This window comes from Mesoplodon bidens (genome assembly GCF_964165515.1).
Source record: "Mesoplodon bidens genome assembly, chromosome: 9".
Taxonomy (NCBI): domain Eukaryota; kingdom Metazoa; phylum Chordata; class Mammalia; order Artiodactyla; family Ziphiidae; genus Mesoplodon; species Mesoplodon bidens.
Window position 1 is genome coordinate 20,425,835 of NC_138166.1, and position 26,310 is coordinate 20,452,144.

At 61.1% G+C, this 26,310-nt stretch overlaps 1 protein-coding gene across 1 annotated transcript in view; it reads right to left on the minus strand.

The window, feature by feature from the left end:
* The window catches only part of CAMK2B (calcium/calmodulin dependent protein kinase II beta), a 93,681-nt gene that overhangs the window by 27,380 nt on the left and 39,991 nt on the right, over nt 1–26,310 (minus strand). Inside the window, exons 3-5 of the mRNA XM_081244256.1 lie at nt 15,514–15,573; nt 7,852–7,906; nt 3,812–3,877 (exon numbers count right to left, since the gene is read on the minus strand). Coding sequence (XP_081100382.1) covers nt 3,812–3,877; nt 7,852–7,906; nt 15,514–15,573 — 181 coding nt within the window. The remainder of the gene's footprint in view (nt 1–3,811; nt 3,878–7,851; nt 7,907–15,513; nt 15,574–26,310) is intronic.

Sequence of the window (26,310 nt, forward strand, 5' to 3'; positions counted from 1 at the left end):
TCCCACAGCAGCCCTGCAGCGTTACCAGCCACGGGAGACAGGAGGCCCACAGGCTCCCTATAGCTCACCCCCTGGGGTCTCAGCCACAGCCCCTCTGGGTAGGGACGAGGGGTGCACAGACAGATTCCCTCAGGACCCTTCCTGCCATGGCTGGACTCTGTGGGGTGACTGAAGGTCAGCTGGAGGGGTGGGCTTTGTTTTCCTAACAGCAAACTCAGAGAAGGGATAGGGGACCAGGCCTCTTCCTCAAATACCTCTGGCCACATCTGGAGCCCACCTGCTGCATAGAAAAGTAAACCTGAGGTCCCCCTGCAGAAACCTAGACCTCAGAATCCTGATGATGGATTCCTGAGGTTTGCAGGGGTCAAGAGGAGCCGGGCCCAAACCTGTGGGCGACAGTCCCCCATCACCCCCTGCCCTTAGGTGCCTCTAGGGGCTGGAAAGCCCACCCCTGCCCCACGCCCTGAGCTCTCCTGCCTGACCTGCTGCCAGTGCCTCCCTCCCCACTCCTGCCCCTCCCACAACGTCCTCATCTGCCAGGAACAATCCTTTGTGGTCCTCACCCCAATCCTTGCATCCCCAGATCCACACCCAGCCACCACCAGCCCTCCCATGACTGCAGACACAGGCTCAGCACCCCTCCCACCGCCCAGGCTGACCCACTCAGGGGCTTCCCTCCTCGTGGGCAGAGCTCAGCCATGAGGTCGGGGAAGCTCTTCTGAGGTCAGGACAGGCCGCTGGGTGGAGACAGAGGCCAGATAAAGGCCCAGCACTTGTAGCTGAGGCCACTGAGCCAGGGCCCGGGGCAGGGGACTCTGGCTTCCCCAGTCCCCGGGAATCTGCGGCTCCCTGGCAAACCCACAGCCCTGGAGAGGCATGCTGGGGGCATCAATGCATCCTCACGGAGCTCAGCCTTCAGTCCGTGGACCACCCACAGGCTGCAGCACCCGACCCGATACAGGGGCTCAGGGACCCTGGGGCAGACCAGCCCCCGCCTGTGCCGCTGCAGCCAGACCCTGGTTCTGCCCCCGGGGACACCCGTCCCAGCCATGTGCCGTGTGCCCTGCCATCCCCGTGGTACCCCGCCCCTCCCTCCAGCGCATCAGCAGCCCTCACAGCCCACAGGCTGGCATCTCCTGGGCCATTGGCCACTCCCCGAAAGCCCTGGAATGATCTGGCTCCAAGCTCAGGCCTGCTGAGAGCCCTGCAAGTCTTGAGCTATGGGTCAAGCCGCTCTTCTTCCTCCACCCTTGTGAGCTTGCCTCCGCTCTCAACCCCAGGACGCTCTCTGGACTCTGCTCCGTGTTGAGCGAGCGTGAGGTACCCACGTCGTCCCCACTGCAGTCACGCGGCGGCCCTGCGCTCTGTGTGGGCGTCTGGGCAGCGTCCGTCTCTGCTCCGGACTGTGGCCTCCACGACCACAGGGACGTGTCGGTTCTTTCCTCTCGATTGTGTCCTCAGGCCCAGTCTTGTAGGAACGTGTTCCCCGAACGTCTCTTGGACCCAGGGATCCATCGGCCGCAGCACCGATTGATACGTCAGCTCAGATGGGGGTGGGCTGTGCCCTCTGCCCTCCCCTGCGTCTCCTCTTGGGGATGCAGGGCCCGAAACCAGCGCCAGAAATGGGGTGACTGCTCCTGCTGAGCCAGCATCTCTCCCTGAGCATCACAGAACTCAGCCCGCTGGCTGAAATCCAGCCCTACAGCTCTGATGCAGCCCCTGTCCGCCCATCCCGCAGGCCCTGCTCAGGTCGCTTCGTGGCCGCCCTGATGGAGAGATGTGCTGGCTTAGCCCCCAGTGCTCACAAATGAGCTGGCCAAGCAAACCACGTCCCCCAAGAGAAAACGGTGCAGGTCTGCTCACCCCCTCCCCACAGCCAGTGCGGCAACGCTGCTCGCCTGTCTCCCGGGCCTATTCAGCATCTCTGGGACCCACGTGGCAGTGGCCTCTGCGGCCTGCAGGCGGACGGGACACCCACCTACCTGGAGAGCGGCCCATTCCAGCTAGCCCACCCTCCAGGGACCTCTGGGGACCGCTCCCGGGGCCCTCCTCACCCTGCTCTCACCCTGGTCTCCCAGCTGAGACCACGGCCTTGGAGGACATGAGGCTGCCTGGCCAGTCATGAGGTCCTGCCTCCCTTCTACCTGCCATTTACATCGTATCGTACCGTCTTCCTCGTGGGGCCTTTTTTCACATTCTGAACAACTTAGACAGTCACCGTTGTGGTCAGCATTGTCCCCAAGCAGCGTTCCGGACGCTGGCCGGGTCCTGGCCGTTATTCTCATGGTTCTGGGCTCTGTTGTCACCTCAGATGTGCCCCTCCCCCCTCCCCTGGGGCCCTGGGGCCCGACCTGGGGGCAGCCGCTGGGGACCTCCTCTCCTGTCCTGCCCTGCCAGATGTCGGGATGCCGGGTCTGGGGCTCTGGCTCCACCCAGCACGCAGGCACGCATACGTGGGACATTCTCGCCGCCCGAGCATCTCAGAGCAGCAGCAGGCGCCTCTGTTCTACTTTCTACTTCTCTTTTTTTCCTTTTTTTTTTTTTTTTTTGCGGTACGCGGGCCTCTCACCGCTGTGGCCTCTCCCGTTGCGGAGCACAGGCCCCGGACATGCAGGCTCAGCGGCCATGGCTCACAGACCCAGCCGCTCCGCAGCATGTGGGATCTTCCCGGACCGGGGCACGAACCCGTGACCCCTGCTTCGGCAGGCGGACTCTCAACCACTGCGCCACCAAGGAAGCCCTCTACTTTTCTTGTAAGTAGGAAATAAAAATGGAGTCTTCCTGCTCTCAGAGGGAACGGGTCGTTCTCAGGCTGCTGTGCAAAATGAAAGCCCTTCCTCCTCAAGGAGCCTCAGAAAAGCAGCCAGTGCCCGTGCGCCCTCGGTGGGCAGGAGCCGCAGCCCCAGCCTGACGTCCCAGCTCACCCCGGCTCCAGCACCCCACGCCAGCGCCCGCCAGGCCCCCAGCCTCCTGCTGCCCAGCTCTGTGGGCGCCCGGGTGACACCAGGGACCCACTCACATATTCTCATGGGGACCCAGGCTGTCACCGACGGGCAAGGTTGCCTGGGGGTGCAGAAGCAAGTCACAAAAAGCTACTTTTTAAAATAACGTTCATTTTCTTGATTAGAAAAGGAATACATATTCATTAAAGAAAAATCTTAAAATAGACGAAGAAGATTAAAAAATTAAAAAGCATCCATAACTCCACCACCTAGAGAGGGCCACTGTCGGCCTTTTTTCTTTTTCTTTTAAACGTGTGTGTCCTTGGGAGCTGGGTGGGCCGGGCTGGGCGGGCCGGGATTGGTGGCCCGCAGCCATCTCCAAGCTGAGATGCGCTGTCAGGAGTGACACGCCTGTCACGGGTCGGGATGGCATCTGGCCAACAGCACGGGCCAGAGCAGGTCACGGGGTGCCTACCCTTCTGGGGGGAAGGGCCCTGCTATCTCCCAGCAGCTGCACTGCAGATGGTATCTCTGAGAAGGTCGGTCCCCTTCGACCACCATGAGGGCTAACCAAGTCCAAGGGCAGGGCAGCAGGATGCCCACCACCATGCTCTGTCTGCTCTCCCCCCACCAGCTACCCCAAGGAGAGCCCCTCTGTGGGCCAGTTCCCACCCACCCCAGGGGAGACGGGGCAGGCGTCTGCCAGGCGGGCAGCCTGACACTTATGCCCAGTGGACTGTCGGCCCGGGCCATGTCAGGGACAACGTGCCTGAGAGCAGATGTGCGCCAGAGGGGCAGGAGCCAGGCTTAGAGAGGGAAGGCCAGGCAGGAGGAGAGGGGCCGGGACGGTGTGAGGGCTCTGCACCCACCTGGCGTCGGCCTCGCTGTAGTACTCTCTTGCCACAATGTCCTCGAAGAGCTCCCCACCAGTGACCCTGTGGGAGAAGCACACAGAGGGCGCCCTGTCACCTCCGTCGCCACCTGCTGGTCACCACCGCCGTCTTCACCTCCACAGCCATCAGTACCACCATCCTCACCACCACCACCTCCGGCCGTCTCCAGCGTCACCCAGGACTGGCAGCTTACCAAGCGCTTCCTCACACAGGGCAGCACTTCACACTTTAGCCTTCACGCCCCCTCCATGACACTGGTGCCCTTAAGCTCAGAAAACTGAGTCTCGATCATCTCAGGGACTTTCCCAGAGTTTGGGCTCAGGCAGCCCAGGAGTCTGAGCCAGGTCTCTTCACTGTTACCCAGGCCCTGTGACTAATTCCAGGCCTGAGGAAATCTGGTTTTCCCTTGTCAAACCCCCCAAGGCCAGGGATGCAGCCCCCACACAGAGCACGGGGGCCGGAAGAGACGGGGCCTGGCTCTGGCCTCCCTGGTGGGCGAGGTCACGAGGTGTTCAAAGCCCCACTTCCAGAAGGAGAGTGGGACCTCTGTCCACACACCCTCTTGCCACGTGTCGCTTGCCAAAATGACTAGATCTCCTGGGCTGGGAAACGTGGGCGTGGACAGCAAGGTGAAAAGCAGGGCTGAGGGGGCTTGCCTGGTGGCGCAGTGGTTGGGAGTCCGCCTGCCGATGCAGGGGACACGGGTTCGTGCCCCGGTCCGGGAGGATCCCACATGCCGCGGAGCGGCTGGGCCCGTGAGCCATGGCCGCTGGGCCTGTGCGTCCGGAGCCTGTGCTGAGGGACGGATGCACGGGGAGCAGGCAGGAGCCACCCCTGGGCCCGTGCGCCATGGCCGCTGAGCCTGCGCGTCCGGAGCCTGTGCTGAGGGACGGATGCACGGGGAGCAGGCAGGAGCCACCCCTGGGCCCGCCCAAGCCCTTCACTCCACCCGGCGAGCCCTGAGTCCACCAGAAGTCTCCACCTAGGGCTTTTGTACCCGTGTGGTCCAGAGTCTCCCTCCTGTGTCCTGTGGGGACACCAAGGGACACTCCCTCCACAGCCACACCCTCCCTCCACCTGCAGCTGCGCTGGCCTCATGCACTGTGATCTCTCCATTTGCATCTCAGTTCCCATTAGTTCTCAAAGTTGGGGCTTCGGTTGGCTTCATTCTATGCCCAGCACTCAGCGACCACGGGCATGGGTCCTGCCGAACAGTAGCCCTGGCGTGGGTGGGCTCTCTCTTAGTGTCAGAGAAACACAAAAACGAGGATGCGTTGGGTGCTGGCAAGCTCCCACGTGAGGCTAGATGCTGGCCCTCAGATCCTGTCAGGCTCCCAACAAGCCTGGGACTTGGGCGAGCTTTTAGGGTCCCACTCTGCCACCTGAGGAGGCTCAGGCTCAGATCAGGTGGCCGCCCGAGGGAGCAGAGCCCCGTGTGTCTGTGTGCACACGCATGTGTGTGAAGCGGGCGGGGGAGGCTCTACGTCCAGCCCAAGGGAGCGGGACTCACTGCTTCTCTCTCTGCACACACAGCTCACAGGTCAGGCCCTGCAGACCCTGAGTCCAAGCAGAGGGCAGAGGGGGCAAGGCCACAGGTATTGCTCGGGGCTGTAGCAGGGGCAGAGGGAGCCCCCCCAGGAGGCTCCACCTGGGGCTGGGGACAGGCCATCTGAGTCCTTGCATCCACAGGAGGCTCCAGCCTGTGCATCTGGGGCCTTGTGGTCCAGAGCTGTAGGTCAGGGAGTTGGCTGCAGGGGGCTGGCGTCTCAAGCTGGCCGGGAAGGGCCTGGTCTGGAGGCCAGTGTTCTCCCTTTCCTCAGGCTCCAGCCAGACAGCATGGCTAGTTCTGGGCTGCAGCCTGGGAGAGCCCTTTCCTCTGTTCCCAGGCCTGGTCCCCAAGGCCACGTGACATTCTGAGGCATGGGGAGTGGGGAAACCTGTCAATCTCCAAATCCACAGAGCCCCCAAACTGCCAAAGGGCCTGGGGCTTCCTGAAGGTGAGGCCAACCCAGGCCAGAAACGTCTCCCCAATTCTGGGGCTACAGAGTCGCAGAGGGGATGCAGAGTGGCACAGGACGGCTGTGCGCAGGGTGGGGGGCATCTCCACGCCTCCAGTCCTCCCCCTCCCTCAGCGGCCCCCCGCGCAGGCCTTCCCTGCCCCCCCAAACAGCTGCCTGAGGCCTAGGGCTGTCCTGGATGCTGCAGAGTGGGAGTTTCAACAGGCCTGGGGGCCACAGAGGTTTGGGGGGAGGATATGCAAGGCCCAGGTCCTCCCGCCTCGTCACCCTCTCCAAAAACACTGGCCAGTTTCCTCTCGCCAGCCCCGCTCAGAGCCTCTCCCCACACCTGCCTGTTGTGTGGGGCAGCAGATTCAAGACCCTCTCACACGCGTGCACGCACTCACATGCACGAGTGTGCACACACGTACACACACACGCACGCGCACACCATTCTCTCCCACCTTGTCCACTCCTGAATCACACATACCCACCCACCTGTTGGCCACCAGGGGCCCGGACATGGCCACCCTCCAGCCCGGGGGCCTCTGTATTTCCTGGAAAAGAGGCTGGTGGAACTGGGTGGGTCTGGGGGCCCACGGGGGTGACAGCAAGCTTGCCACCTCCACAGGGGCCAGGGGACGGACGTTTCAGGGAACAGCCTCAGCCCAGCAGTGGCAGCTGTGTCACAGGTCGGCCCTGGTCACCTGGCTGGTGACTTGAAGTGGTGTCTTGTGGGACACAGGGGGACCAAGACGTGGCCCAGCCCCTGCAGGCCTCTCCTGGCCAAAGGACCCCGCATGGGCCAGGGGTTCGTTCCTCAGACCTCCACGCCCCCATGGCCAAGGCATCTGTCGTTTGAGGGAGGAGCTTCCCATGGAGACATGTCCTGCCCCCATGGCCACAGCCCCCAGGCTGGGCTTTGTGGAGGCCACACAGAGCCATCCCAAAGCTACAACCCCTGCCCACCCCAGGGTCCCGAGCTGTGCTGACTCACGGACAGCTAAATATAGCACCACTCAGCCAGAGCTGTCGGGAAGTGAGGGGATGAGATCACCGCTTCTAAATCCAGCAGGAAGTGAGAGGCAGCAGAGGCCCCAGACGCCCTCGCTTAGCGCCACACACGCATGCACGCGTGCACACACATGCACACACATGCCCATGTGTATCCACTCCAAGTCACATGTGTACATGTGTACACACATGCATGCGTACACCCCATAAATCATATGCACTGTACACAGACACGCACATGTGGGTGCACATGCACACCCACAAGCCACACGTGTGTGTACAATGCACCCACGGACATGCACACACATGTACATGTCTACACCCTATGTCCACACCAACTCATACACATGTTCACACACATACACACACCACACATACACACATGCACATAAACCACACACATACACGTTCACGTAATCACACTCATACATGCACACACTGAAACCTACACGTGCACGCTCATAAACACACACACACATGCACTCATAACACAAGGCACTCTTGTACACACCCTTCCACAAATCACATGCACGTGTACACACGTACACGCCCCCACAAATCACACACACACGTGCCCATTCATCAACATACACAAACGCATCCACGTAATTATAAACCCAGAGGCACTCTTACACACACATGCACACACGCAAATGCTCACACCAGCCGGTGGGCCCCAGCCAGGGGAAGGAAGGGGAAGGAAGACCGAGGGCCCGTTCCTCCGGGGGTACTCCCCTCCCTCCCTCCCCTCCGCCCCAGCCTCCAGCAGGCCCTTCTGTGTGGGGCAGCGGGCCAGCCAGGCAGTCCCATCCCCCTGGGACTCCGTGCGCCAGTGCAAAGCCAACAAGCTAAGAGCAGAGCCAAGGGAGGCTGGCCCACGCGGCTGGGGGCGAGGCTCCCCGGGAGTCGGAGGACTGCCCGCAGGGGCTGGGGAGACCAAGGTTCCCAGCCCAGCCCAACGCTGGGAGCAGACGAGAGCACAAGTCCCCAGGCTCCGGCACTTACAGATCGAAGACCAGGTAGTGGAAGCCTTCCTCGGAGATGCTGTCGTGGAGACGCACTGTGGGGAGGGGAGAGGCTGTGAGCGTGGGCAGCAGCCCGGGGCCTACCCACGCCGCCCAGCCCACCTCCGACCCGTCCAGTCCCGTGGCCAGGAGCACAAGCGCTCCAAGGAGGAGGGCCGAGGGCCTGGGGCTTCCCACAGCACGGGCTGGGGAAGGCCCGGGGGGGAGTTGCAGGCAGAGCCCGAGGGGTGAGCGTGGGCCCTGAAGGCCGGCCGCCCCCAGGCCAGCATGCAAGGGCCTCAGGGGTGTGGTCTTGCCTTGCCTTTCCTTTCCTCTGCCGGAGGGAGACCCTGACCCCTCTCAGCCCCCGCCGGGTCCCCTGCTCCCACACGCAGCAGGGATGGGACTAGGGGTGCACGGACGAAGGCCCACACCACCAGGTCTGGAAAGGAGCCGTCCAGGGACTTCATGGGAGAGGAGTGCGGAGGGCGCCATCGCCAACCTCTCGGGCCAGGCTGAGGGGGCAGGGACCCCCGGGCGGAGGACCACCTGCCCAGGGCCCAGGGCGGCATCACTTCCAAAGGTCAGACTCTGAGCTCCCATTCCAGAACCGGCATGGTCGGTAGGATGGTGCCACACCATGCACGCCCCCTCTGCTTTAGTGCGTTTTCTTCATCTCCCTGAGCCTGGAACAAGGGCCCGGCCAGAGTCGTGCTGATTAGGAGTTGATGAATGAATGAATGAGGGAATGAATGAATGAGTGAACAGCGAAGTGGATGTCAGCACAAAGAACACAAGCCCAGTGCCTCCTTTTCCTTGAGGTGAAGACGCGCCCGGCACTAAAGAGCAGGTATTTCTAGGAACGGCTCATTTGGACACTGCCCCCCAACGTGACAGACCCTGCCTTCTGTGTCAGGAGCCCGCAGTGTGCTCATCCCGAGAGGTTACAGGTGCAGAAGCTGGTGCACAGAGAGGGTAAGTTACTGGCTGAGGGTCACACAGCTCGCACAAGGCCAAAGCAGCAGTGTGGACGGGGGCTCGGAGCCCCCACAGAGCTGCTGCTCCCCCAGCCTCAGCCCGCTCCGCCCCTCTGCTCCTTAGGCCTCACCCCCCCCACCACGAGGGATGGGGCCATAGCAGAGCCTCTCCCGGGGCCCACAGCCCCTTCCTCACGCCCTCGAAGCTGCCCTAGCTCCCAGCTTGGCTGCCAGCATCCTCCCTCTCCCAGCTCCGGGCTTCCCAAGGGCCCCGCCAGCAGCGTCCTCACACCAGGAACCCCAATCTGGCTGCAGTGGCCCCTGACCTCGGGCCACGGCCTGGCGCCCGGGGGGCAGGCCCCTGCCACAAGCAGTCAGGGCATCTGGTCGCCAAGGAGAAGGGGCGTGGGTGGCTCCGGGGGGTGCCTCAGCTCACACGTCTGCTTCTCTCACCATCCCCCCTCCCATCACTCGCTGTGATCTCTGCTCAAGGGCCCGGCGTCCAGCCTCACCCCACCCACGTGCGCCCGGACCCCGACTCCACCCGGGCAGGTCTGCAACTCCCTAACACACAGCAGACCCCCGGCTCACTGCGACCTCCTCGAGACCCCTCTTGCAAAATCCCTGAGGGACCCAAAGCTCTCCCCCTGCTGACTCCTTTCTGCGGGGGGCCCAGCACATCGGCCCCTCCGAGCAGCCTCCCCTGGAACTCCAAGCAAAGAAAGGCCCGGGGTGGAGGGGTGGCATGGAGGGGAGAGGTCCACCCTCCACCACCCCGCCAGCCCTGCAGACAGCGCCCCAGAGGAACCCCCCTCCCGGGGGGCCTTTCTCTCCGCCCATGCAAGGGAATCCCCCTTCCCCAGGGGAGCCTCAGGGGTCCATAAGTCTGGGGTGCTGCTGGGCCTTCCTCCTGGTGGAGGCCACCCTGCCCGCAGGCCCTGCCCCCCGAGCAGCTGAGAGGGGCTCAGGCTCCCAGGTCCTGCTGGCAGGGCCCTCGGCCTCGCCCTGGGAGACACTGGGGGTTCTGCATGGGAGTCAAGGCCACGTGGACGTAGACACTCTTTTTAGTTAAAACAGTTTTAACATTTAAAAAATAGTCATGTATTACTTTAATGGTTTAGAAGAAAACCTACCTAGCACATCAGACCCGTGATTGCACAGGCAGGACTAAGTCAAGAAAGGAATTGTCATAGAATCTAGTTAAGTAAATAACACTGCGGGTGGCATACAGAGGCGGCAGATAAAGTCCCAGTAATACCTGAAAGAGTCTGGCCTGGGAGCACTGGGTTAGGGGGACAAGGGGGTGGGGGGAGCCCAGGGATGCGCCTCCTGCTGCTGGGGCCACAGCTCCTCCAGGGACGGGACCCCGAGTCCCAGGCCAGGGGGCTCTCGGTGGGGGGTCCTTCTGCGCCTCCAAAGCTGCGCCTGAACCCCTCCCTGGTCCCTTGTGCCGTGAGGGAGGGCAGGGCCCTGTGACCTATCATATGATGGGCTCTGGGAAGGAAGAGCTGGGGAGTGGCAGCATGGGCCCTGAGCGTTTGGAGACTGGAAACCTTTCACCTTCCCCTCCTGCACTGGCCTGCTCATCTTGGCAGGAAGTCCTCGCAGGGCCATTGTCCCCCGTGGTGCCCACCCGCCCAGCTCCTGGGTGGACCATCCTGCACGGGAAGGCAGTTCCAGCCCCAGAAACCAGGAGGTGGGAATTTGCCATCAATGAGCCAGGCCCAGGAGAGAAAGGATCAGTGTGCAGAGAGGAGGCTGACGGGGGGCTGAGGGGAAGCCGGAGAGAGGCTAAAGGGAGGCTGAGGGGAGGCTGAGGGAGGCTGAGGGGAGGCTGAGGGGAGGCTGAGGGGAGGCTGGAAGGAGGCTGAGGGGAGGCTGGAGGGAGGCTGGAAGGAGGCTGAGGGAGGCTGGAGGGAGGCTGAGGGAGGCTGAGGGGAGGCTGAAGGAGGCTGAGGGGAGGCTGGAAGGAGGCTGAGGGGAGGCTGAGGGGAGGCTGAAGGAGGCTGAGGGGAGGCTGGAAGGAGGCTGAGGGGAGGCTGGAAGGAGGCTGAGGGGAGGCTGAGGGGAGGCTGGAAGGAGGCTGAGGGGAGGCTGAGGGGAGGCTGAGGGAGGCTGAGGGGAGGCTGAGGGGAGGCTGAAGGAGGCTGAGGGGAGGCTGGAAGGAGGCTGAGGGGAGGCTGGAGGGAGGCTGGAAGGAGGCTGAGGGAGGCTGGAGGGAGGCTGAGGGAGGCTGAGGGGAGGCTGAAGGAGGCTGAGGGGAGGCTGGAAGGAGGCTGAGGGGTGGCTGAGGGGAGGCTGAGGGGAGGCTGAAGGAGGCTGAGGGGAGGCTGGAAGGAGGCTGAGGGGAGGCTGAAGGAGGCTGAGGGGAGGCTGGAGGGAGGCTGAGGGGAGGCTGGAGGGAGGCTGGAGGGAGGCTGGGGGGAGGCTGAGGGGAGGCTGAGGGGAGGCTGAGGGGAGGCTGAAGGAGGCTGAGGGGAGGCTGGAAGGAGGCTGAGGGGAGGCTGAGGGAGGGCTGGAGGCTGAGGGAGGCTGAGGGGAGGCTGAGGGAGGGCTGGAGGCTGAGGGAGGCTGAGAGGAGGCTGGGGGGTGGCTGAGGGGAGGCTGAGGGGAGGCTGAGGGAGGCTGGAAGGAGGCTGACGGGAGGCTCAGGGGAGGCTAGAGGGAGGCTGAGGGGAGGCTGGAGGGAGGCTGGGGGCTGCCTTCTGGGTCAAGGCCGACGGGCTCTGCTCACCGCCCGATGGGGCCCACTCTAACAAGGCTGTGGAAGAGTCTGCCTGCCATGGGCGCTGCTTAATCTCTCTCACCCACAGTCCCTGGGGGCAGTGTGGGACGTGTGGGACACCCTCATGTGCTGAGCAGCAACCTCTTGAGGCGACTACAGCCCACCAGTGAGGTGAGGGTGGAGGTAGCCTTGCCCTCAGCCGAGTCTCCCGCTGGCACGGGGTAGGTGCCCGTAAATATGCGCTGACGAGGGGATTCCTGAGACCCCAGGTGGAGGGAGCCAACCTCATGGACAGTCGAGTACAGCACAGATGTGTCTGTGGAGGGCATGGCCCACAGCGGGGCCCTTGCGGGTCGTGCCCGTCCCCAGACGCCCGGGCCTCCTTCCCCAGACGCCCGGGCCTGCTTCCCAGGACAGGCCCACACTGCCAAGGCCAGCCCACACCTGTCTCCTCTGCCCAGGTGCCCCCTGGTCTCTGAACAGAAACTAAAGCCCCTGGGAGGGGAGCTTCTACCCGGGGGCCTGACTCTGGGTACCAGCTCCTAATGCTACAGCCCAGCCGGCAGCCAGCAGCCACCACGTGCCGTCGTGCTGATCGTGAGAAGCATTCACACCCTCTGATGGGCCTCCTTTAAGAGGGGAGCTTGGCTCCTTCACTCTCGTGTGTGGCCTTCAAACAAACAGAATAAGGCAGGGTGACAGTGTGGCCCCTCCCAGACTGGATCATAACCTCAAAAATTAAACAGAGAACCACCATATGGTCCAAGAATCCACTGCGAGGTATACCCCCAAAGGACTGAAAGCAGAGACTTGGACACCCATGTTCATGGCGGCATTAGTCACGACAGCTAACAGGCCAAGTTCCATTGATGGATGAAGAGATAAACACAGTGTGGAATATACACACAGTGGAATATTATTCAGCCTTAAAAAGGAAGGAAATTCTGACACCTGCTACAACACGGATGACCCTTGAGGACATTAGGCTCAGTGAAATAAGCATGTTCCCAAAAGACAAATACTGCATGGTCCCCACATTGATGAGGTTCCCAGGGTGTCAAATTCATAGAGACAGAAAGTAGAATGGTGGGTGCCAGGCGCTGGGGGCAGTGGTGGGGGGTTAGTGTTTAATGGGTACAGAGTTTCCCCTGGGGGTGATGAAAAAGTTTTGAGTACAGATGAGGGCGATGGTTACATAACATTGTGAATGTACTTAATGCCACTGAACTGTACACTTAAAAATAGTTAAACTGATAAATATTGTTACATATATTTTACCACAATGTGGGGAAGAAAAAGCACTGTGTTCCTTGTTCTCCTTCCCTCTCCATCTCTCTCTGTCTCTGTCTGTCTCAATCTCTGTCTCGGCCTCTCCCTGTCTCTCTTTTTCTTTCTGTCTGTCTCTGTCTCTGTCTGTCTCTGGAGCCCTGGGCAGGACCAGTTCATGGCCAGGCCACCTGTGTAGCTGCCCCAGGCCCCAGGCTCAAGAGGGCCCTGCCCTGCTGTTGCTGTTTTGAAATTCATAATAATTTTTGAAGAAAGTCCCCAGATTTTCATTTTGCACCGATCCCACAAATTACGTGGCAGCCCCAGTCACCCGGCTGAACTGCTCTTGAATCTACAGAAACAGAGAAAATCAACGCTTGTTGGTTGAGTTTTGGGGTAATTCGTTGCCAAGCCTGGACAACTGACACACTTGTGAAACACGCCTAGTCCACAAACAAGGAGACTGTGCCTCAAAGCAGTTCAGTGGCTGCTGTGGCTTTTGAGGGGAAAGGTGGGGTCCGAATGCAGATCTCTGAGCTCTGAACCTCAGCACACTGCCTCAGAAAGGAGGGCTTTCACAGCTCACGGCCGGCTCCCCAGGGGAACCCTCTTGGTTCCTTGCAGGGGGGTCCCTGTGAGGAAGGCAGCAGCGTCTCCACTTTCCAGACGGGCAAACTGAGGCTCCTCCCCTGCCCACGCCCTGAGCACAACTGCTTCCTGAGTGAGCCAGGACAGAAAGGGGAGCCCCTCCCAGAGCCCCCACCCCGCCTCTACCTGAACGGGGTCCTGCTTCCTCTCCCGGGGGTGCGGGGCTGGGAACACTTCTGTTCAGAGACGGGGCTGGGTAGACACAGGCCACGGAGCAAGGGGCTCCCCTCACCTCCCCCAAAAGTCTCCCCCACTACTCACTCCTCAGAGAGCCCCTCCTGAGTCTACAGAGAATGTTCAGCTGAACCCCCCAGTCTCACCCCTGCCTCCCCTGTGGTCTAGAATAAACCCCCACGCGGACTCCAGGGACCACTCAGAACACACCCAGAACCACACGGGGTGTGCAGGCAGGGCAGGGGGGCTTCCTGTTGAAGAATTGTCCCTGAACACCAACCCAAGAACAGCTGGGTCTTCTCCCTAGTAAGGGGATTCCTGAAAATCACTCAGAGTGGGGGACCCACACTTGATGGGCGCTCAGTGGACACAGGGGAGGGAGCTGGCATGGGAAGCGGTGTGGGTAGGGCTGGCGGTGCGGTGGCATCAGCCAGGAGCACCAAGAGAGGGTCCTCGGGCGCCTGGACCGGGATGGGCAGAGGGCCAAACGTGCCCCAGCCCAGTGAAGAGGGGGCTGGGGTCCCTGTGGACACCCACCTCAGAACCACCCACCAGGCTGGCTCAGATTCCGATTCCTGGGCCCGCTCTAGGCCTCCGAGCCAGGCTTTCCCGGGGGCAGGTCAGGAATCTGCGCACCGTGATTCCAACGGTCTCAGCCTTGAGAGTCCGTGGTTAGAAAGAGTATGGGCCCAGGCACGAGGGCGGCAGCAGCCCTGGGGCCGACACCGAGGGGCCCGCCTAGAAACGGGAGATCTGCCTTGCCCTGCACCTCGCGCCCGGGCTGGGCCAGCTGCAGAAGAGCCAGTGGCCTGGAGGGGCCACAGCCAGGGAGGAAGCAGCTCCCACAACCAGCTCCGAGGACCCTGTGGCCCCCTGCGGCCCTCCTGGCCCCGCGGCCGAGGCCCTGCCCTGGGAGTGGCACGGACGTGGCTGCTGAGCACAGCCTGGCATCCCTTTTAGACAGAGTCCTGGGCGCCATCCCTGCACAACTGAGTCAGAACGTGGGCAAGCGGGCCCAGGAATCCTCCCTGATGAGCTCCCTGGGTGCCTCTGAGAACGTGGGCCCACCCTCCCCCCGTGCCACCCAGCTGCTTCCCGGTGTGGTCAAGGGCTGGGTCCTGGGTTCCTCAGGAGTCCCTAAAGGGACCAGAGGTGGAGAAGGACAGGCAGCTGTGCTGCGCGGACAGGGGCCGCTCATGGCTGAGGCGGGCAGGCTGACAGGCCCCGGGAGATCTGCACCAGCTTCCGGGGTCTAGGGTCCCAGCAGCTCCTATGATTATGTCTGGACTGAATCCCTACTCAGTCGGGGGTTTCAGAAGGAAGGGACCTACCGTGAGCAGGGCACCCACACTCCCTGAGGCCAAGACCCAGGCTCCTGGGGCTCTATGTGCCCCCAAGGGGCAGCTGATCCCCGCCCCAGATGGCAGTTCCAGGGGCCCCGGGCTGGGGGGACAGCAGAGGTTCTCCAGAATCAGACCTCAGACCTCAGGCCTCAGGCCTCAGGCCTCAGACCTCAGACCTCAGGCTGGGGCTGTGCCTGGTGTGGTCTTCGGTTTCCAAACTTTTTTCTCTGTAATCAGGCCGTCTTGTGGCTTTTCTGAAGCCACGGAACATGAGGCCCCTGTGTTTTCACCAGAATCATGGATCAGACTTACAGAGTGGTGGGCAGGGACCTGTCCAGGAGGAGTCCGGCCTTGACCTCCCCCAGAGGGTTGCCCCAAAGTCCCTGCAGGAATCCCTCCGGGTCAGGAGGAGGAGATGTTTCCAGGGGCCTGAGGGTGGGATACTTCAATGGAGAAGGAAACAGGCGCCTTTGGGGTCCCCCTGCTGGCTGTACCGGAGAGCTGGGACCCCTAACCCAAGGGCTACTCACCGATGTTGGAATGCTTCAGAAGACGGCAGATTCGAGCCTCTCTCTCCAGCTTCTGGTGATCTGGGGACAAAAAGGGACACGGCATCACCTCGTGGCCCTGCAGCCAGTGACACCCCGTGCCCCTCGACTGTATGCTCGACAGACTGCCAACCACAAGACTCACGGTCAGGAGGACCTGGCCACCACCTCCCTCAGTGTCCACCTGGGTGACCGCTGCCTGCCCAGGGGACACGTCACGTTGTGCCCCCCACCCCCATCCCAACCCCTGGCTGGCAGTGTTGGGCTGGAAGGGGCTGCCCAGTGCCTGGAGTGAGAGGCCCACGGGAGACGGGAGTGGTGCTCCCTCGGGCCAAACTTTCCCCAGGTGATTCAGGAAGAGAAAATGCCATCTATCAGCAACAGAACGGACAGCACCAATTTAGTCCTTCACTAATTTGTCCTAATTCCAGACTCTGCAGAGCTTTCTGCTGAGGCCTAATTTGTTCTTCAGAAGCGGCTGAGGGGTTGGCAGAGCAGGGCTGTTGGCCCGCTGGGGGCGTCCAACCAGAGCTGCGGGTCAGCACGGGCCTGGGCCGGCCTCTGGCTGGACATCTGGGCAAAGGATGCTCGACCTGACCCCTACCCCTACGCACAAACCTACAAAACACAGGCCTGAATTTTGACAGGCCCTGGTGTTTATTGCAACGTCAGCAGGAAGGAGAGTCAAACCCCCAGAGAGAAGTCACCCCAGGTCAGACTGGTGCTGATCCCTTCCTCCCTCCAGCCCTGTGTCCCTCCTCCCATCCCCAAGAGGCACAGGACCTCAGTTCCAGAGGCTGGTCCCCCCGCCAAGGACCAAGTGACTTATCAGCCAGAAATTTTATCTTTCAAACAGAGGTGTCAGGAGGATTTTAAAAGCTGATGGAGATTGTCACAGTAAAAAACTAAAAGAAAACATTTCCACTGAGCAGAGAAGGCAGAAATAAATCACACAACAGAATACATCCATCAGCGTGTGCACATCACCCCAACCTCCCAACGTGAGGCCGAGTGGAAAAAGCCACTCACAGAGGAAGACCCAAACCGCGCTTCATTCACATGGAGGCCAACACGCACAGCACTGGGCACACGGGTGGCCGGACAGTTAAGAAAGGTGGGGATTCAGGATGCCAGCTGCTCCAGGGCAGGAAGTGACTGGGGAGGGAGTGCTCGGGGCCTGGGACTCCCCCACCCAGCCCCTGCTTGCACTGAGCCCTTCACTGCAGGGGCCTGGGGAGGACATTAATACACCAGACAAGACCACAGGACCGCCTGATTCACCAGGGAACGCCCGATAGCCCTCACTAGCGGGACACAATTAATCTGCTAATTACAAAATGTCCTCAGAAGCAGTAAAGCCACTCGGGCAGGCCTCCTCAGACCTGCCAGCTCATCCCTGCCTCTGCCTGGGGGGAAAGGACCCAGCCACCAACAGGTCCTCCTGCAGGAAGGGAGCCCGCTGGCTAGTGTGTGGTCAGCTCTCCCTGGGCCATGTGACAGAGGCTGGGAGAATCAGGACAGTCCTGAACACGGACATACCTGTAAACACACATGTGCCTCTCCTGAACGGGAAAGGCATGCCTGTAGACAGAAATCTCTCTGGGAACACCTGGGGGCATCCAGCTGGCTCTCCCTCCTCTCAGGATGGGCACTCAAGCCTCCCGGAGATGCTAACACCTCCCTGAGCTGCCCACCCAGCTCCCGTCTGTCTTGCCAGGCCCCTTGGGAGGGCTCTGGCAGAACCGCAGGGCAGGGGCTGGGCGTTCGGGACAGACCCTCGCACCCTCCCTTGCTCCCTCCCTCCCTCCTTCACCTCCACATCCAACGCAGCAAGCACTCTTGTGGCCCATCCTGCCGGGGGGTGGGGGGTGGGGGGTGGGGAGGGCGGGGGAGGGTGGGGTGGGGTGGGGTGGGGGGGTGGGGAGGGCGGGCGGGGCACCTACAGCATCAGCAGGCAAGATGCAGCCCAAGAGTCACCATTAGGGGCGATAAGTGGAAAGCGGCCGCAAAAGAACACAAGCGGGGTGGCTTTCACTTTTCCGTCTGTATGAAGCTCAAAAACAGGCAACACTAAGCATAACCAGGTCGGGGGAGGATGGCTTTCCATATATGTGAGGCCCACTCTAGAGAAGAGCAGCGGAAGGGTTCTCGCAACATCCAGGACCGCAGCTCGCTCGCGGGGTGGAATTAGGAGGGCTGGATGTGCACGGTGGTGGGTTCGTGGGTTGTTTTGCTCTTTCATCGTGTTTTTTTTTTACATTTATTATTCTGAACATTTTTCATACTTAAAGTTGCAAGAACAGTACAAAGTACTATTGGACCGCACTTCTGTATAACCTCGGTCCTTCCTATACATACACTTACCTCCTCTGGAGCATGTGAAAGGAAGCCCCGCATTTTGTGTCCTTTTACCAGGTAACACTCAGTGTGTTTCATAAGAACAAGGACGTTCTCTTACGTAATCTCGGGGCAGTTACCCCACTCACTAAATCCAGTGCAGATACGATACTCAATCTAACCCACAGTCTACATTCCAATTTTGTCCCTGTCCCCATAATGTCAGAGCGGATTCCTCCTGATGTGGATAGCACCTGAGCAGCTTACCATCATGCGGATGGGGCCAGAGCAAGGCTGAGGTCAGAAAGAGACAGGAGGCTGTAAGGTGGTGGAGCAGGGGTAGTTTTCTCTGGAAAAACTGCCTGATTGCAGTCATAAATGAAAACCAGGAGAAAAATCCATGTGGGACTCCACCTTTGGGAAGCAGATAACAAACAACTATATCTTTTTACTGAATATTGTCACCAAGGACAGAGAGCCGCATCCAAAAAAAATCTGGACCTACTCCGAGGCATGTCTGGGGGGATAAATTATTTATTTGGGGTCAAGAAGAGACACCATTACTCAGCCATAAAAAGAAACGAAATTGAACTATTTGTAGTGAGGTGGATGGACCTAGAGTCTGTCATACAGAGTGAAGTAAGTCAGAAAGAGAAAAACAAATACCGTAAGCTAACACATCTATATGGAATCTAAAAAAAATGGTTCTGAAGAACCTAGGGGCAGGACAGGAATAAAGACGCAGATGTAGAGAATGGACTTGAGGACACGGGGAGGGGGAAGGGTAAGCTGAGACAAAGTGAGAGAGTGGCATGGACATATATACACTACCAAATGTAAAATAGATAGCTGGTGGGAAGCAGCCGCATAGCACAGGGAGATCAGCTTGGTGCTTTGTGACCACCTAGAGGGGTGAGATAGGGAGGGTGGGAGGGAGACACAAGAGGAAGGAGATATGGGGATATATGTATACATATAGCTGATTCACTTTGTTATACAGCAGAAACTAACACACCAGTGTAAAGCAATTCTACTCCAATAAAGATGTTAAAAAAAAAAAAAGAAGAAGAAGAAGAGACACCAGGCTGCCCAGCCCAGGTGCTGGTGTCCACCCCATGGCCACGCAGGTCACTGATGCTCCCGGCTGTCCCCTTTCCATATTGGGCCCAGCAGCACTCAGCCAGAGAGCAGCTCTGAAACTCTGCATCACAACACGTGGTCCAAGCTGATAAGAGTCCAAGTGTGTACATCACATCAAGATAGTAATTGCTTCACTCTGGGTGGCAGAATTACGGGTAATTTTTATTCTTTATATTTTTCCCCAACTTGGACAACAATCTTGTGTTACTTTTATCATAGGGAAAAATATTGGGTATTTTTAGAAGTTTGATCCTGTCTCCAGTGAGCACAAAGCCACTAGTTAAATATGATGAGGGTGTGTCATAAAACCCGCTATGGTAACATTTGCTCTGGAATTAAAAATCTAAGCTGATATTCCATGACCTCAGATGGGAACCAGAAGCCACAAGAAGGGGCTGGAGGAGGAGGCTGTCCCTCTCCGGCCCAGGAGGCCCATCGCGGGCCCAGCACGTGGCCATGTGAGGAAGAATCTGGCATCCTAACTCTGCCCGCATCCTGTGATTTTCCTTCTACAAAGTTGAGGCATCATCTCTGAATGTCCAAATGAACATCATAAAACCCACCATAGACATGGTGGGTTTAATTTAACCCAGTCTGATTGGCAGGAAGTGTGTCCTGGCTCTAAACCACCAGTGGGAACCTGGGAGGACACCTCCACCCCACCGCGTCCCCCAGCGGACAGCAGGATGTGGGACCGGCCAGCAGCCCCGAGCAAGCCCTGTGACCTCTCAGAACTGCGCACCTACTCATCCCTGCCAGCCTCCCCCCGGGACCTGACTGGACTCAGAAGACCACGGCAGTGACCACCAAGCAGGCCCGTGGAGAGAATGCAGTCAAAAGGCTGCCCATCCCACCCAGGACCCATCAGCACCCCGGGCACCCCAGGCCAGTACCCCCTCCTGAGCAGCCAGACCCTGCCCTGCCCACCGCAGTGATGGGCAGGCAGCGGGTGACCCCAGGAGGGGCCAACCAGGCACCTGCCAGGGCTGTGGAGGCCATGGTGCCTCGGGCCCAGCCAAGAGGCTCGGAAGGGCCCTCCCAGGGCTGTGGCCTGGTGCCCTGAGGGTCCGGGTGCCCGGAGCTGCCCTGAGGCCCAGGCACCTGTTGCTCGTGGCCCTGCCACCACGTCGGCGGGCGGTCTGTTACGGAACATTGGTCCATGTCTCGGAACGTGAGCCACACCTGTGCAAGTCTGAACGCAAGGACGAGTGAGCCCCGAGAACCCACCCCACTGACACCCCCGTGCATCCTGTCCCCAGAGGGCGTTGGGCCCCCTTTCCAGGGCCGGTCCCTGCCTCACCCCTCACATGCCCTGCCTCTGGGGTCTGAGGGCGACCTCTGAAATAGGACATGGAAAAACGGGGAGCCAGGGAATGAGGGCACAAGCTAAGCTCTGCGCCAGCCTCCAGAACCCCACCCTGTCAAGGCGAGACCTCTCCGCCCTCCTCCCCACAACGGACCCAAGGCCAGCACTGACTGTGTCCTGGGGACCCAGGGGACACCGGTCCTGGGTCCCAAGAAGCAGGTGCAGCAGTGCCATGAGCCCTGAGGACAGCAGAGTCGGGGTGCGGGGTATGGTGCTGCCTGAAGGAGACTCAAGGGGGGACACCGGAGTGGGGTTTAGGAGGAGCTTGCCATTCATGGGGCACAGACTCGGTTCTCACACCCCCTCTGATGTGAAGCTCTAGGGAACTCCTGAGTTCAGCCATCTCTTAAATGCTCGGGTGCCTTACGGATCCGCACCCCACATGGAGACCAGCCTAAGTGCCTGCGGGCCTGTAGCCAAAAAGCGACTGTCTTGTGGCGTCTGGGGCAACCTGACATGCACGCAACACTTACACCTGCTCCCGCGAGGGGGCCGGCAGAGGCAGAAACGAGCTATTTATTTCTCCCAGCAGAGAAACACCCCATCGATAAAACACAGCATTCACTTATACTCTATAAAAGCGCTTATCAAACAAAACAAAAAGCACTTTACTCAAAGACACCAGCTACACTGGACCTGCCATCACCAGCTGTCACCCGCCTGAGCTCCTGTCACAGCCCCTGAGGCTCCATACCCTCAGCTCTGTAGCCCGTGCCCCAGCAAGGCGGGACCTGGAAGCTTCTGGGTGAGTCTGCCTTGATCTCTGTGCAGGCCCAGCCTGCACTCTGGGGTCCCCGAGGTGTGGTGCCGGGTGACCCGGGAAGGGAGGTGGCCCCGTGCAGCCCTGCACATCTCACGCTGGGTGCACACCCCACACAAGATGGCAGTTCCCAGACCCCAGGAGCCCCCAGGAGGTGGGGAGGGGCCCGCTTGGGGCTGTCACTGTGCCGTGGCTGGCACCCACCACTGCAAAGGGGATGGGTCAGGGGACCCCAAGGGGCAGGAAGAGACAGGCGCTGCCACATGTGACCACAGGGGGGCGCTGTCCACTCACTGTACACGTTAACTTTGACTTCCATAACTCCCTGTGGAATGGCAGAGAGAGACTCACACCGGCTCTTCCCCGCCGCGAACTAACTCAACAACAGGGCGGGTTCTCCCAGGCAGGGACCCCCAGGTCGGGGCAGCCCGAGCTGAGTCAAGAATGAAGAGGTAGCTGCTGAGGGCAGGGGGGGAGATGCCGCCCTTGGAGGTGGGAGAGGATGTTCGTGGGCCCTGCTGCACCCTGCAGGGTGGGGCGCACGGTCGAGAAACAGGCACCCAGAGGAGCTCAGAGTCCCCGAGGCCAGGACTGGACCCGAGGCTGGTGGCCGCCCTCACAGCCCCCCAGTGACGGCCACCTTCCCAGCTGCCACCCGCTCCCTGGCTGTGGGTGACTCACAGCAGAGTGGAGCGGTTGGGGGTGAGAGGAGTCAGGAGAAGGGCAACAGGAGGGACGTGGGTGGGCGCCTGGCCCCTCGCCAGCTGCCACGAGCGCCAGCATTGCCGTCACCGGCAGAAGGACACCCGCCAGGCGCCGGGCCCGGGCAGAGGAAGGACGGGGCGGCGGGGGGAAGACAGGAGGCCCAGCCGTGAGGAGGGGCTGCCACCCTCTCCCCAGGGCTCGGCCTAGGACAAGTGCAGCCACGTCCCGGGAAGTCAGGAGTAAGGACAGGTCAGGCTGGACCGAACATGAGACCCTGCGTGGAAAGCCCACACTGCCTGGCACGTGGAGGGGCTCAGGAACGCTCTCCGCTCCCCGATGCCTACTGGACCCCCCTAGCCCCTGGGGCCGGGCGGGCTGTGTTCACTGGGGAGACCCCACCTGCACAAGGGTCTCCGCGGGCTTCTGCAGTACCCCCACGCCCCCGCCCACACTGGCTGGAGGACGACCTGGCCAGGGAGAGCTGGGGACGAGGGGATGGCAGAGGGCTCTGCTGGGGTCCTGGCCTGGGACATGGGAGGCTGGGACTTGTCAGGGAACCGGCTGGAGATCGTGGGCCACCGTGGCTGCTGCCCAGGACACTCCGCCAAACTCAGCCACTCCCGGACCCCGAGTCAGCAGGGATCTGAGCGTCAGGTTGGGGTCAGGCCCCCGCCCCGGGGTCACCATCCATTTCTGCACTGAAGCATAGACGCCCACCCCTTGTGGCCAAGGCCCCAGGGGAGAAGGATGCCCCCAGGGAAGGGGTGGACAGGGCCGGCCAGCCCTCAGGCTGGGGGGTGTGGGAGTGTGCGTGTGGCCAGGCTCCAGAGGGTGACATGTCTACAGAATCACCTGCCTGAACATGCAGCATGGGCGTGAGGGTGTGGCTGGAGGACGGCAGCTGCGGGGAGTCCAGGCAGCAGCCCCTGCCCTTGGCTGCCTCACCTGTCCTCACCCGGGTGGGTGTGACCAAAGGCCAGGGGTCCTGCACCAGTCAGAGACAGTGCTGCCCCTCCCCCGGGGCGGGGAGGTCAGATGCCCACCTCAGGAGGTCTGAGGACAGCCGTAGCCTGCAGGGCTGGGGGCAGCTCCACGTCCCATCCTGGCTGTCCAGCTGTTGGCTCCACAGGGCGGGGGGCTGCCCAGGCTCCCGTTCCTTCCAGGCTAACCCAGCAGTGAACCCAAACCAACATCGTCAAGCTGGGGCGTGGCAGGCTCGCCTATGGGCCGGGCTCGGGTGGCCACGGGGACACTGGACACAGGGCCCTGAATGGGACCAAGCCTTGTTCTCTGAGTCTGTTTCCCATGTGTGAAAAGGGTTGGGGGATGTTCCCAGGGAGAGGCCACGGAAGAGAGGAAACCCCAGCTGCTGGCCCCTCCCCGCTGCCTGCCCACAGAGCTGGGCACCTGGCCTGTCATCCTCGCTGCTTTTCTTGCTTCCCTCCTCCGGCCTCCGTCTAACACGACACTCAGGACCCCAGCAGTTGTCTCCTCTCCAGGGGCTTCTATTCTTCCAAAGGGAGGTGGGAGTCTGCGGCTGCGCTGGACAAGGGCAAGGACCCGTTGTCCCTAGGTGACCCGCGCCACTGGGCCCCGGGATGCATCAGTCGGGGTTCCCTCCTCTCCTTCCCACCCGTCTCCACCGCCTACGCCATCGGATGGCACAGAGAGCTTTCTAGAACCTTCAGAGGCTCACGAACATCCACATCCCACTTCATGCGGGTTCATGCTCATCACTGTCCAGCATCAACTCCTTAACTCAGCGTGTCCCCAAGTTGTCAGAGTCCAGGCGAACAGAGCATGGGAACACGGGCCGGAAGCTCTCGTGGTTCCAAGCTGCTGAGTCAGACTCTGACAGAACATCCTGGACGTTCACAGCAGCCAGCGGAGTCCACAACAGAGCCCACGGCACCCTCCAGCCTGTGCACCTCGCCCTACCACCTACAGTCCTGCCCTCAGGGTCCCAGGAAGGGGGTGAGCAGGCCTGGGGGTGGGTGGACCAGGGCAGACAGAGGCCAGTTCAAGTGTACAAGCACCAGCACCTGCTGACCCTGGAGGCTCCGACCTCAGCTTCATCCCCTTTCTGGGCGCAGAAGGGACAGACTGCAGGAGAAGACAGGACTTTTGGGAAGGACGTCCCCAAGCCAGGGCCTCGGTGGCTCTCGCCTCCTGACAGGGCTCACGGGGCTGGCCCATGTGGGGGCGACCCCAGGGGCAGCGCAGGGTCCCTGTCAAGGGTACCAGCTGGTTCAGGAGCTGGAGGAAGGTCACAGGGGAGCATTGCCCTTTGACCCTGGTTGCTCCTCTCCTCCACAGCACGGAAGTGTCTGCGGGTCGCCAAGGAGTAGCCTCTGCTGTCTGCCCTGTGGCTCGTCACAGGCCCCACAACCTGCCCAGGGCTCCCCGCGAGGTAGGGCTGTTATTAACATCGCCTCCAACTTTCAGGTGGAGGACGGGGCACAGGAAGGCCGTGGGGTAGGGCATTGGAGCTGGGCCACCAGCCAGGGGGGCTGGCGTGGAGGCCTCAGCCATCCTATGGTCTTTCTCCTGGGGCTTCTCAAGGCTTCAACGGGCTAACATGCTTGACCCCAGCCTGCTCACCCAGGGAGCATCTAGGGCCCTGGGGGCATCCTATTCTGCTCTGCACCCAGCACTGGGGTCCCCAGGAAGGTCCAGTCATGCTTCAGCCCTGGCGGGCACTGGCAAAGCCATGATTATGAAAAGAGCGGCTCCCATGGTAGCCTCTTGTGTGTGCTTTCTTTTTAAAAGGCGGCACGCAACCAGCAATGATGACACCAACGTCACCTGGCAGCCACACAGCCCAGGGAGGGCACCTGTGTGGGTCCTGTAGCTGCCACTGCCTCGTTGGGATAAAGAAAGGGCCCTCGAGGGGCACGGACAAGCCGCCAGGTGTATGGGAGCTGGGCCAGCGACCTGCCGCTCCCCACACCGCAGCGCTGAGGCCTCTGAGCTGTTGGCTGGCCACGTGGTCCCCAGAGCCCTCACTGTGTGGTCCCCGTGGCCCTTCAGCTGCTCCTCCACGGGAACAGATTCGTCCTCTTCAGGCTCAGAGCCGTCATCACCCAACACGGGGCACAGCTCAGCTTTGAAACAGACGTGGCATTTCATGATGTAAGGCCTGAAACTGAGGCCCCGTGTGATGTGCTGCCCTGATGTCCGGTGAAACCGGGGGGGCCCGAATGGCCTAGCTGTGGGCTCCCCAGCCCGCTCACCCAGCCAAGCGGCCTTCCTCCCAGGCAGACCAGAAGCAGGAGCAGACCTATCCCCAGGTGGTGGCCTCGGTCCCCTGCCAGCGAGGAATTACTCAAACAAGCAACCACATCCCCCTGGGGAAGCCAGGGGCACCCCACTCTCTGGTCACCACGAAGCCTGCCTCCCTCAGTCCGCTGCTCACTCTGCCCCGAGTGCACCCAAAGTGGCCTGCGTGACATGCAGTGTCCTCCCCGGGCTCTGAGCCTGTGTGATACAGACTGCTGTCCATCTCAGCTGTCCGGGGTCCCCATCCTGTGTTTGGTCATGCCCATGACCCTAGGGCAGGCTCCCACGATGACTAACAGGCAAAAAGGAGGTGATGTGAATAAAAATGACTAGCCTCTCGAGTCCTCAGTTTTGCCAACTGTAAAATGGGACAGTATCACCCTCCAGTACAGTAGCGCATGGTGACAGCAGGAGCCCACCAGTGGCCTCCTCCTTTCCTGCTTCCTTCCCCAGCCCCAGTGCAATAGGTCCTACGCCGGGGGTAGGGTCTCATCACAGCCCACCCCAAGATAGCACCCGTGACACTGCCACAGCACGGCGTGCTTTCCAGGCTAGGGCATGGCCCCCAGAGGGTGCAGGGCTTATTCTGTCAGGGTCCTACACAGACTCAGCAAGGCCTCTGGGACGCCTCCCTCCCACCAGCCTCCTCCTTTCACCTGTAGTTACTGGTGGCCCAGACCACCGCCTCCCCACAGACCCCTCCTCCAGCTCAGTTCTTGAGTTGAAAGCGCTCTGTTCCCCCCACCCCTTCATCATGTTCATTAGGGACCTATGGTGTGCAAAGCACAGCCTTGGGCTCAGGGAGGGAGACCCAGAGGTCCCTGCACTCCGCCCCACCCCACCCCCCTGGAGCTGGGAGACAGGCTGTGCGGAGACAGAGAGCCAGCCTGCTGGGAGCCGGGGGCTGCCATGCTGAGCAAGAGGGCGGGGGCCGGGAGGCTGCGGCCACTCTGGCCAGAGCCCAGGTCCTCAAACCTGTGGCTGCCCCTCTGACCCTATGCTCACCTCCAGGGGGGCCCTTGGTGCATGTGGGGTGCGCAGGGCTGCCGGTAAGGACCCCTCCAGATTTGGGGAATGACAGGAATGGCTGATAAAACAACCCCACAAGGGCCCAGGAGTTCATAGAGATTTCCTCCCAGTAACCCTGGACCAGTCCACCTTTTAGGCGCTGCCATCTCCCCACCCTCTCTTG